The sequence below is a fragment of the Dendropsophus ebraccatus genome, chromosome 15, assembly GCF_027789765.1.
Source record: "Dendropsophus ebraccatus isolate aDenEbr1 chromosome 15, aDenEbr1.pat, whole genome shotgun sequence".
NCBI lineage: Eukaryota > Metazoa > Chordata > Amphibia > Anura > Hylidae > Dendropsophus > Dendropsophus ebraccatus.
Genome location: NC_091468.1, coordinates 2389487 through 2400886, shown reverse-complemented (window position 1 = coordinate 2400886; position 11400 = coordinate 2389487). Strand labels below are relative to the sequence as shown.

General features: G+C 58.8%; 1 protein-coding gene across 2 annotated transcripts; it reads left to right on the top strand.

The window, feature by feature from the left end:
• The first annotated feature begins 452 nt into the window (after nucleotides 1-452).
• Nucleotides 453-10929, top strand: GTPBP2 (GTP binding protein 2). 2 transcript variants are annotated; one of them, XM_069955612.1, is made up of 12 exons: nucleotides 453-735; nucleotides 4332-4358; nucleotides 4739-4923; nucleotides 5003-5111; nucleotides 6634-6831; nucleotides 7925-8099; nucleotides 8612-8831; nucleotides 8906-9041; nucleotides 9368-9426; nucleotides 9622-9793; nucleotides 9874-10038; nucleotides 10112-10929. In XM_069955612.1, exons 1-12 carry the CDS (start codon nucleotides 544-546, stop codon nucleotides 10274-10276), a joined length of 1803 nt encoding a protein of 600 aa, XP_069811713.1. In that variant the 5' UTR covers nucleotides 453-543; the 3' UTR covers nucleotides 10277-10929. The 2 variants fall into 2 exon arrangements, with proteins under 2 accessions (XP_069811713.1, XP_069811714.1); XM_069955613.1 differs by lacking the exon at nucleotides 453-735 and adding an exon at nucleotides 1797-1817.
• Nucleotides 10930-11400: the final 471 nt, after the last annotated feature.

Here is an 11400-nt window from a genome sequence, read left to right as displayed (position 1 = left end):
GATGGGGGGGGCAGGTGGGTGGTCAGGTGACAGGTTGGGTGATGGGGGGGACAGATGGGTGATAGGGGGGGGCAGGTGGGTGGTCAGGTGACAGGTTGGGTGATGGGGGGACAGATGGGTGATGGGGGGGGCAGGTGGGTGGTCAGGTGACAGGTTGGGTGATGGGGGGGCAGGTGGGTGGTCAGGTGACAGGTTGGGTCAGGTGCCTAAGGTGAGTGATCGCCGATTCTGCGCAGTAACAGGACGGAGCCGGGACTGGATGATGCAATCATACAGTAAACATGTGGGTGTGGCCTGTTTGTTGACATCCTCGTTGCTGTGGGCGTGGTTACCGGCCCTGTCCGTGATAATGGGCGGGGTATTTGAAATTCAAACCCAAAAGCGACGTGAAGGCGGAGAGTGGGCGGGGCCTGTGTTACTGCAGGCTCTTGGATTGGCCGGGTCATAGCGGTAAGTGGGCGGGGCTGGGCCCGGAAAGGCGCTGGATCCCGGAGTTCTCCTCAGATCGCTGTCCGGCCGGGGAGGCGGCGGTACCGGAGGCTGATGCCCGCGCTGGGCGCGCACTATACCGGCGGGGCTGCGGGAATGGAGCCGAGGGTGTTCGAGCTGTTCGGGCCGGGAGGAGGCAGCGGGGCGGCCGGCGGGAGAGGGAAAGCGGGAGCCAAGGCCAAGAAAACCGGGAAGAGCCGGGGCCGGGGAGGCAAGAGCAACAACCCGCCCTACCTGCCCCCCGAGGTGAGGAGAGACCCCCCATGTAGTGTAACTGCCCCCCGAGGTGAGGAGAGACCCCCCCATATAGTGTAACTGCCCCCCGAGGTGAGGAGACCCCCCCCCATATAGTGTAACTGCCCCCCGAGGTGAGGAGACCCCCCCCATATAGTGTAACTGCCCCCCGAGGTGAGGAGAGACCCCCGCCCATATACCCCCCCCCCATATAGTGTAACTGCCCCCCGAGGTGAGGAGACCCCCCCCATATAGTGTAACTGCCCCCCGAGGTGAGGAGACCCCCGCCCATATAGTGTAACTGCCCCCCGAGGTGAGGAGAGACCCCCGCCCATATAGTGTAACTGCCCCCCGAGGTGAGGAGAGACCCCCGCCCATATAGTGTAACTGCCCCCCGAGGTGAGGAGAGACCCCCGCCCATATAGTGTAACTGCCCCCCGAGGTGAGGAGAGACCCCCCCATATAGTGTAACTGCCCCCCGAGGTGAGGAGACCCCCCCCCCATATAGTGTAACTGCCCCCCGAGGTGAGGAGAGACCCCCCATATAGTGTAACTGCCCCCCGAGGTGAGGAGACACCCCCCCCCATATAGTGTAACTGCCCCCCGAGGTGAGGAGAGACACCCCCCCCCATATAGTGTAACTGCCCCCCGAGGTGAGGAGAGACACCCCATATAGTGTAACTGCCCCCCGAGGTGAGGAGAGACCCCCCATATAGTGTAACTGCCCCCCGAGGTGAGGAGAGACCCCCCATATAGTGTAACTGCCCCCCGAGGTGAGGAGAGACCCCCCATATAGTGTAACTGCCCCCTGAGGTGAGGAGAGACCCCCCATATAGTATAACTGCCCCCCGAGGTGAGGAGAGACCCCCCATATAGTGTAACTGCCCCCCGAGGTGAGGAGAGACCCCCCATGTAGTGTAACTGACCCCTGAGGTGAGGAGAGACCCCCCATGTAGTGTAACTGCCCCCCGAGGTGAGGAGAGACCCCCCCATGTAGTGTAACTGCCCCCCGAGGTGAGGAGAGACCCTGCATATAGTGTAACTGCCCCCCGAGGTGAGGAGAGACCCCCCATATAGTGTAACTGCCCCCCGAGGTGTTGAGATACCCCCCCCCCCATATAGTGTAACTGCCCCTGAGGAGAGACCCCCCCCCCCATATAGTGTAACTGCCCCTGAGGAGAGACCCCCCCCCCCCATATAGTGTAACTGCCCCTGAGGAGAGACCCCCCCATATAGTGTAACTGCCCCTGAGGAGAGACCCCCCCCCCCCCCCCCCCCCCCATATAGTGTCAGAGACAAACACCACCATAAAGTCTAGCTGCCCCTATGGTATAACTACCCCGGTGTACACAGTAACTGCCCCTTCAGCTGATGTCTTTGGGTGTTTTACATTCTGAGATATTTCTGTCCGATCCTGTGATGTTATTCCTGAGTGTCCTAAACCGGCTGAGGCCTAAATATAGAGCAGGAATGTACCACCCTGCACCTAATGCGGGGGGAGGAGGGGGGTGCACAGGTTATGGTGGGTACAGGAGATAGGATTATACGTTGGGAGAGTGAAGATCATGTAGGTTATACCGGGGAGAGGGAAGACCACGTAGGTTATACCGGGGAGAGGGGAGACCACGTAGGTTATACCGGGGGGGGGGGGGGGGGGGGAGCGGAGACCACGTAGGTTATACCGGGGAGAGCGGAGACCATGTAGGTTATACCGGGGAGAGCGGAGACCATGTAGGTTATACCGGGGAGAGCGGAGACCATGTAGGTTATACCGGGGAGAGCGGAGACCATGTAGGTTATACCGGGGAGAGCGCGGAGACCACGTAGGTTATACTGGGGAGAGCGCGGAGACCACGTAGGGTATACCGGGGAGAGCGCGGAGACCACGTAGGGTATACTGGGGAGAGCGCGGAGACCACGTAGGTTATACTGGGGAGAGCGCGGAGACCACGTAGGGTATACCGGGGAGAGCGCGGAGACCACGTAGGTTATACTGGGGAGAGCGCGGAGACCACGTAGGGTATACCGGGGAGAGCGCGGAGACCACGTAGGGTATACCGGGGAGAGCGCGGAGACCACGTAGGTTATACCGGGGAGAGCGCGGAGACCACGTAGGTTATACCGGGGAGAGCGCGGAGACCACGTAGGTTATACCGGGGAGAGCGCGGAGACCACGTAGGTTATACCGGGGAGAGCGGAGACCACGTAGGTTATACCGGGGAGAGCGCGGAGACCACGTAGGGTATACCGGGGAGAGCGCGGAGACCACGTAGGTTATACCGGGGAGAGCGCGGAGACCACGTAGGGTATACCGGGGAGAGCGCGGAGACCACGTAGGTTATACCGGGGAGAGCGCGGAGACCACGTAGGTTATACCGGGGAGAGCGCGGAGACCACGTAGGTTATACCGGGGAGAGCGCGGAGACCACGTAGGTTATACCGGGGAGAGCGCGGAGACCACGTAGGTTATACCGGGGAGAGCGCGGAGACCACGTAGGTTATACCGGGGAGAGCGCGGAGACCACGTAGGTTATACCGGGGAGAGCGCGGAGACCACGTAGGTTATACCGGGGAGAGCGCGGAGACCACGTAGGTTATACCGGGGAGAGCGCGGAGACCACGTAGGTTATACCGGGGAGAGCGCGGAGACCACGTAGGTTATACCGGGGAGAGCGCGGAGACCACGTAGGTTATACCGGGGAGAGCGCGGAGACCACGTAGGTTATACCGGGGAGAGCGCGGAGACCACGTAGGTTATACCGGGGAGAGCGCGGAGACCACGTAGGTTATACCGGGGAGAGCGCGGAGACCACGTAGGTTATACCGGGGAGAGCGCGGAGACCACGTAGGTTATACCGGGGAGAGCGCGGAGACCACGTAGGTTATACCGGGGAGAGCGCGGAGACCACGTAGGTTATACCGGGGAGAGCGCGGAGACCACGTAGGTTATACCGGGGAGAGCGCGGAGACCACGTAGGTTATACCGGGGAGAGCGCGGAGACCACGTAGGTTATACCGGGGAGAGCGCGGAGACCACGTAGGTTATACCGGGGAGAGCGCGGAGACCACGTAGGTTATACCGGGGAGAGCGCGGAGACCACGTAGGTTATACCGGGGAGCGCGCGGAGACCACGTAGGTTATACCGGGGAGAGCGCGGAGACCACGTAGGTTATACCGGGGAGAGCGCGGAGACCACGTAGGTTATACCGGGGAGAGCGCGGAGACCACGTAGGTTATACCGGGGAGAGCGCGGAGACCACGTAGGGTATAACCGGGGGAAGAGAGGGGAGCTCAGTATATAATAGGGGGGGGGCAGAGAGATGATAGATTTCTCTATTAGGGGCCGTTCACACTATAAAAATATGGGTGGAATTTCCACCTGTCCCGTTGATTCAATAGGACATGTAAATTTTTTGGGCAGACTGCGCGAGAGACGTCCATATTCTGTAGTGTGAACGGCCACTTAGGGTTGTGGGGGTTATGTGGAATTTTGAATTATGCGTCACCTCTCCCCCGTTAAGTCGAGTTAACCCCTTCCTGGCTGACCTCCATATTGCTCCACCTGTAGAATATATTCTGTGACTAATATGTTATTTCTCTATTACAGGCAGAGGAAGGGAACATAGAATACAAGGTGAGAATCCCTTCCCCCCCCCCCCCGCTCTGGGGCCACACCACCCTTTGTCCTTTGTGTACTAATGTAACTGCCTGCTCCGGGGCCACACTGCCCTATGAGTATTAATGTCACCGCCCGCTTCGGGGCCACACCGCCTTATGTGTACTAATGTCACCGCCCGCTTCGGGGCCACACTGCCCTATGAGTACTAATGTCACCGCCCGCTTCGGGGCCACACTGCCCTATGAGTACTAATGTCACCGCCCGCTTCGGGGCCACACCGCCTTATGTGTACTAATGTCACCGCCCGCTTCGGGGCCACACTGCCCTATGAGTACTAATGTCACCGCCCGCTTCGGGCCACACCGCCCTATGTGTACTTATGCCCTCTGTTACAGCTGAAGCTGGTAAACCCGTCTCAGTATCGCTTTGAGCACTTGGTGACGCAAATGAAGTGGCGCCTTCAGGAGGGGCGTGGCGAGGCCGTCTACCAGATTGGTGTGGAGGATAATGGTCTGCTGGTGGGGCTGTCTGAGGAGGAGATGCGGGCGTCCCTGCACACGCTGCACCGGATGGCAGAGAAGTATGGCACCCCCTATCCCCTCCGTGTTGTGTGTTCACATGTCGTGGCTTCACATGTGACTTATTGTCTCTTGGTGCAGGGTTGGTGCAGACATCACGGTGCTGCGAGAGCGTGAGGTGGATTATGACAGTGACGCACCCAGGAAGATAACAGAAGTTCTGATCCGCAAGGTCCCAGACAACCAGCAGGTAACGCTGCCCTGTCCAAGACGAATCCACACGCCCCGCCTCTCGCCATAGCTCCCACCACACGTCCCGCCCCCTCTAGCCATAGCTCCCACCCACACGCCCTGCCCCCTCTAGCCATAGCTCCCACCACACGCCCCGCCCCCTCTAGCCATAGCTCCCACCACACGCCCAGCCCCCTCTAGCCATAGCTCCCACCACACGCCCCGCCCCCTCTAGCCATAGCTCCCAACACACGCCCCGCCCCCTCTAGCCATAGCTCCCACCACACGTCCCGCCCCCTCTAGCCATAGCTCCCACCACACGTCCCGCCCCCTCTAGCCATAGCTCCCACCACACGCCCCCACTAGCCATAGCTCCCAACAAATGTCCCGCCCCCTCTAGCCATAGCTCCCACCACACGCCCAGCCCCCTCTAGCCATAGCTCCCACCACATGCCCAGCCCCCTCTAGCCATAGCTCCCACCACACGTCCCGCCCCCTCTAGCCATAGCTCCCACCACACGCCCAGCCCCCTCTAGCCATAGCTCCCAACACACGTCCCGCCCCCTCTAGCCATAGCTCCCACCACACGCCCAGCCCCCTCTAGCCATAGCTCCCACCACACGCCCAGCCCCCTCTAGCCATAGCTCCCACCACACGCCCAGCCCCCTCTAGCCATAGCTCCCACCACACGCCCAGCCCCCTCTAGCCATAGCTCCCACCACACGTCCCGCTCCCTCTAGCCATAGCTCCCACCACACATCCCGCTCCCTCTAGCCATAGCTCCACCACACGCCCCGCCCCCTCTAGCCATAGCTCCCAACACACGTCCTGCCCCCTCTAGCCATAGCTCCCACCACACGCCCAGCCCCCTCTAGCCATAGCTCCCACCACACGCCCAGCCCCCTCTAGCCATAGCTCCCACCACACGTCCCGCCCCCTCTAGCCATAGCTCCCACCACACGCCCAGCCCCCTCTAGCCATAGCTCCCACCACACGTCCTGCCCCCTCTAGCCATAGCTCCCACCACACGACCAGCCCCCTCTAGCCATAGCTCCCACCACACGACCAGCCCCCTCTAGCCATAGCTCCCACCACACGTCCCACCCCCTCTAGCCATAGCTCCCACCACACGACCAGCCCCCTCTAGCCATAGCTCCCACCACACGACCAGCCCCCTCTAGCCATAGCTCCCACCACACGCCCAGCCACCTCTAGCCATAGCTCCCACCACACGCCCAGCCCCCTCTAGCCATAGCTCCCACCACACGTCCCGCCCCCTCTAGCCATAGCTCCCACCACACGTCCCGCCTCCTCTAGCCATAGCTCCCACCACACGCCCAGCCCCCTCTAGCCATAGCTCCCACCACACGTCCCGCCCCCTCTAGCCATAGCTCCCACCGCAAGCCCCGTCCCCACAAGCCATAGCTCCCTCCGCAAGCCCTGCCCCCTCTAGACCACCCTTGTTCCTCTGCTCTTTGACCATGTGACACCTTTGCCGCACTCATTAATGGGGGTTGCTGCTTATTCCATTTTCTCATTAGTTTCTAGATTTGCGAGTTGCAGTTCTGGGAAATGTGGATTCTGGAAAGTCGACCCTGCTGGGTGTCCTGACACAGGGGGAGCTGGACAATGGACGTGGTCGCGCTAGGCTCAACCTCTTCCGCCATCTACATGAGATCCAATCTGGCCGAACGTCCAGCATCAGTTTTGAGATTCTTGGGTTCAATAGCAAAGGAGAGGTGAGCTGAGGGGAGCTGTGCGGGAGGATGGGCAGAGGCGAGGGGAGCTGCGCGGGAGGATGGGCAGAGGCGAGGGGGGATGCGCGGGAGGGGAGAGGCGAGGGGCGCTGCGCGGGAGGAGGGGAGAGGCGAGGGGAGCTGTGCTGGAGGAGGGGAGAGGCGAGGGGGGCTGTGCGAGAGGTGGGGAGGAGAGCTGTGCGGGAGGAGGGGAGAGGCAGGGGGGCTGTGTGGGAGGGGGGCTGCGCGGTAGGAGGGGAGAGGCGAGGGGGGCTGCGCGGGAGGAGGGGAGGGGCGAGGGGGGGCTGTGCGGGAGGAGGGGAGGGGCGAGGGGGGCTGTGCGGGAGGAGGGGAGGGGCGAGGCGGGGCTGTGCGGGAGGAGGGGAGGGGCGAGGGGGGGGCTGCGCGGGAGGAGGGGAGGGGAGGGGCGGCTGCGCGGGAGGAGGGGAGGGGCGAGGGGGGGCTGCGCGGGAGGAGGGGAGGGGCGAGGGGGGGCTGTGCGGGAGGAGGGGAGGGGCGAGGGGGGGCTGTGCGGGAGGAGGGGAGAGGTGAGGGGAGCTGTGCTGGAGGAGGGGAGGGGCGAGGGGGGGCTGTGCGGGAGGAGGGGAGGGGCGAGGGGGGGCTGTGCGGGAGGAGGGGAGGGGCGAGGGGGGCTGTGCGGGAGGAGGGGAGGGGCGAGGGGGGGCTGTGCGGGAGGAGGGGAGAGGTGAGGGGAGCTGTGCTGGAGGAGGGGAGAGGTGAGGGGAGCTGTGCAGGAGCTGGGGAGGAGAGCTGTGCGGGAGGAGGGGAGAGGCGAGGGGGCTGCATCGGAGAAGGGATTGGGGTATATGAGGAGAATAATGGTGGGGCAGGGGAGTAATAAGCAGTGATGGGAGAAGGTGACCATAGATAGTGGAAATGGAAGGTTGTAGACTGCAGGAGTGGAGATATTGACCGCCCTCTAGAGGGGTTGGTGATTGTGATGGTGGTGATGGCGGCTGTTGCAGTGTGCGGGAATGGTGATGGTCATAGGGGCATTGTGCAAGATTAAGATGGCGGGGCAGTGTGCCAGGCTGGGGGATAGCACCGATGTGTAATCTGTTTTTCCCTCTGGAAGGTTGTGAATTACAGTGAGTCCCGCACGGCAGAGCAGATCTGTGAAAGTGCCTCCAAGATGATCACGTTCATTGACCTCGCCGGTCACCACAAATACTTGAAGACGACCATCTTTGGCCTGACCAGCTACTGTCCAGACTTTGCCATGCTGGTGGTGAGCGCCAACACTGGGATCGGTAAGTGGTGGTCCTTCTGATCCTCTTACTTCCTTATAGTCTTTGAGCCTTGAGAACCAATCATGGAGGTTTTTATCATTCTTTCATGTTATTGCTACTTAGTTTTAATTTCTTTCCTAAATATAATTATTTATGTCTCCGCGTTTTGTACTTATTCCCAGTATTCTTTATGGGCTGGTGATGGCTCATCGTGAGCCCAGAACTTCTCGGCATGCAGAGTGGTGGGATGGGATCCCATTTGAACACCGCTTCATTGGTTCTTTGTATTTTAGCTACCGGTGATTTAACAATCTTTTCCACTAGGGCCGTGTGGATTTATTTTATATTATAATTTCACGTTTTTATCTGTAATTCCATCAGTTTTTATCATGTGTGATTAAACTATAGGATTTAGTGTGGGGCCTTTACACTCACATCCCATTATGAATGATGTTGGTTTTGCGGGTTGTTTGGTATCTTGGGAAGATGTGTATGTACAGCGCAGTCACATGTCACGCTTCCTCTCTCCACAGCGGGCACCACACGGGAGCACCTCGGACTGGCCATGGCTTTGAAGGTGCCATTCTTCTTAGTAGTCAGTAAGGTGGACCTCTGCTCTCCTGCCACGGTGGAGAGGACCCTGCGCCAGCTGGAGCGCACTCTCAAACAGCCTGGCTGTAACAAGGTGCCCCTCATGGTGCGATCAGAGGATGATGCCGTCACAGCTGCACAGCAGTTTGCTCAATCTCCAAGGTAAGAACCATAAGACTCACGCACTGTCTTTAGCCCCGTACTTTATGTTCCTGACTGCTAATCTCTCTGTGTAGCATCACTCCGATATTCGCCATCTCCAGCGTGTCCGGAGAGTCTTTAGACTTGCTGAAAGTTTTCCTGAATATTTTACCTCCACTCACCAACAGCCGGGAGCAGGAAGAGCTGATGCAGCAGCTGCCAGAATTCCAGGTGAGACTCCTGTCAGCTTGGTGGCTCTGGTTTTGGGGAGGTGTGTGTCAGCTCCGGGGCTCTGGTTTTGGGGAGGAGTGTGTTGGCTCGGGGACTCTGGTTTTGGAGAAGTGTATGCCAGCTCGAGGGCTTTGGTTTCGGGGAGGTGTGTGTCGGTTTTGGGGGGGGGGGGGGGGGGGGGGTTTGGTTGGCTCTTTTGTATACTCTGGGGGACAGCAGTGAAGCCTCAGGTGGGGTAAGGGTGGTGTACTGCTCATTCACATCACTGATGTGGACCCCCTTGGGCAGTTGTATTATTGCAAGTTGTTGTCTTGTCCTCTCTGCAGGTTGATGAGATCTATACGGTGCCGGAGGTGGGGACGGTAGTAGGAGGAACACTGTACAGGTCAGTGCCAGGTCATGGACTAACACACTGTACATGGAACTGTCAGCCGACTGGAGGATTATAATATATAATAAAGTAGTACATAGCGGGGCCCCTGGACCACCGGCTCTCAGCTGTATCAGTCTTGTATCACATTGCTGGTCTTGTAAAGATGAGAGGCCAACACCTGTGACCAGTTCCCTTTTATGTTCCCAGTGGGGTGTGTAAGGAGGGTGAGCGCTTGGTGGTGGGACCCACGGATGGTGGCAGCTTCCTTCCCCTCAGAGTGTGCAGCATCCAAAGAAACCGCTCCGCCTGTCGAGTGTTACGGGCTGGACAAGCAGCTACGCTGGCCCTGGGGGCATTTGACCGCTCTCTACTTCGGAAGGTGAGTGCACCCTTGTGACCTCCTACAGGGCAGTGCTGATGTGTCCTGCAGGTGTGCTGAGTCCTTGTTTCTGGATGCAGGGTATGGTCCTTGTGAGCCCGGAGATGATGCCCACCGTCTGCTGGGTGTTTGAGGCAGAGATCGTCCTCCTGTTTCACGCAACGTCCTGCCGGCGTGGAGTACAGGTTACTGTTCACGTAGGCAACGTCAGGCAGACGGCAGTGCTGGAACATATACATGGCAAGGTGAGCTCCAGTGGATGGAAGTTGATGATTGAGTGATGGACATATGATGATGATCTTTCCCTCTTGTATCTAGGATGAGCTGAGAACAGGGGAGAAGGCCGTTGTCCGTTTCCGGTTTATTAAGCATCCGGAGTATTTAAAGCCTGGCACAAAGCTTCTCTTCCGGGAGGGTGTCACCAAGGGCATTGGACATGTGTGCAGCCTGCAGATCATTACCACAGAGACCAGTGCCCTCTGACCTCGACCACTGCACTGTGTAAGATCCACACTCCCAGACATAGACGGTTCCCTCAGCCAATCTGCGGTCCTGTGCAATAGTGGATCCTTTAACAGATTTGTGTTCTGGGCATTGGTGGATCCCAGCAGCAGATCCTCTGTCCTGGGCATTGGTGGATCCCCGCAGCAGATCCTCTGTCCTGGGCATTGGTGGATTCTTCAGCGTCTTTCCTGTCTGGATTTTATTCTGTGTTCAGATGAGTGTTTTTTATGGATGTTTTTAGCCCCTTTTTCTACAGATTTTTTTTTTTTTTAATTCCCTAACCCAAGACCTCCATCCTGCAGCACCCTCTCAGGGGTGATCAGGCCTACAGACTGGGCAAACCTCTTCTCTGATGGGTGGGGGAAAAGTTACACGAGACTGTACTCCCACCTTTGTCTGCTGTAAGGGGGGTGACATAGTCTGTGGTGTCCAGGCTTTGGCACAATGTGTTTATGAAACGAGGTAATGGTGGCCATTGCTGTAGAGGGCAGGACAGTGGAGTCAGTAGTTGGTGCTGGCTCTGTGGGGGAGGGGATGGCCGCTCAGCTCTCCACGTGTGCAGTTATCATGTATCCATGTGTGAGTGCTTATAGTTTTGCACGTTCTGTACGGAATAAAATTTTTCTGGCACATGTGCGGCCTATCCCTGCAGCAGAGCGGACCTGGGGGTAGTGACTTCTCTGTGATGGTGAGGTTCCTGTTCTCCTGGGGTAACTATATTCATTATATGTGGACACAGGATGTAATCAACTACCCAGGGGTGTCATCTGTACGGGCCAACTATCCCCAATAACGATAATGGGAGAAGGAGCCAGCCTGATGGCTCCCAATACTTAGAACACACGCACACTCCGCTGCATCTAGCCATACCCGGCTGAAGTCGCCGATAACAATGCAGCAGAGCCGGAGGAGGGGGTATGTAACCCTGCAGCAGAGCTGGAGGAGGGGTATATAACCCTGCAGCAGAGCCGGAGGAGGGTTATATAACCCTGCAGCAGACAATTCAGTGGAGCCGGAGAAGGGGGTATGATAAAAATTTGTCCCACCTGTAATTTTCATTTCCTGGAGTCCGAAGGCAGCACAGTATGGGTTAAAGTCCACCC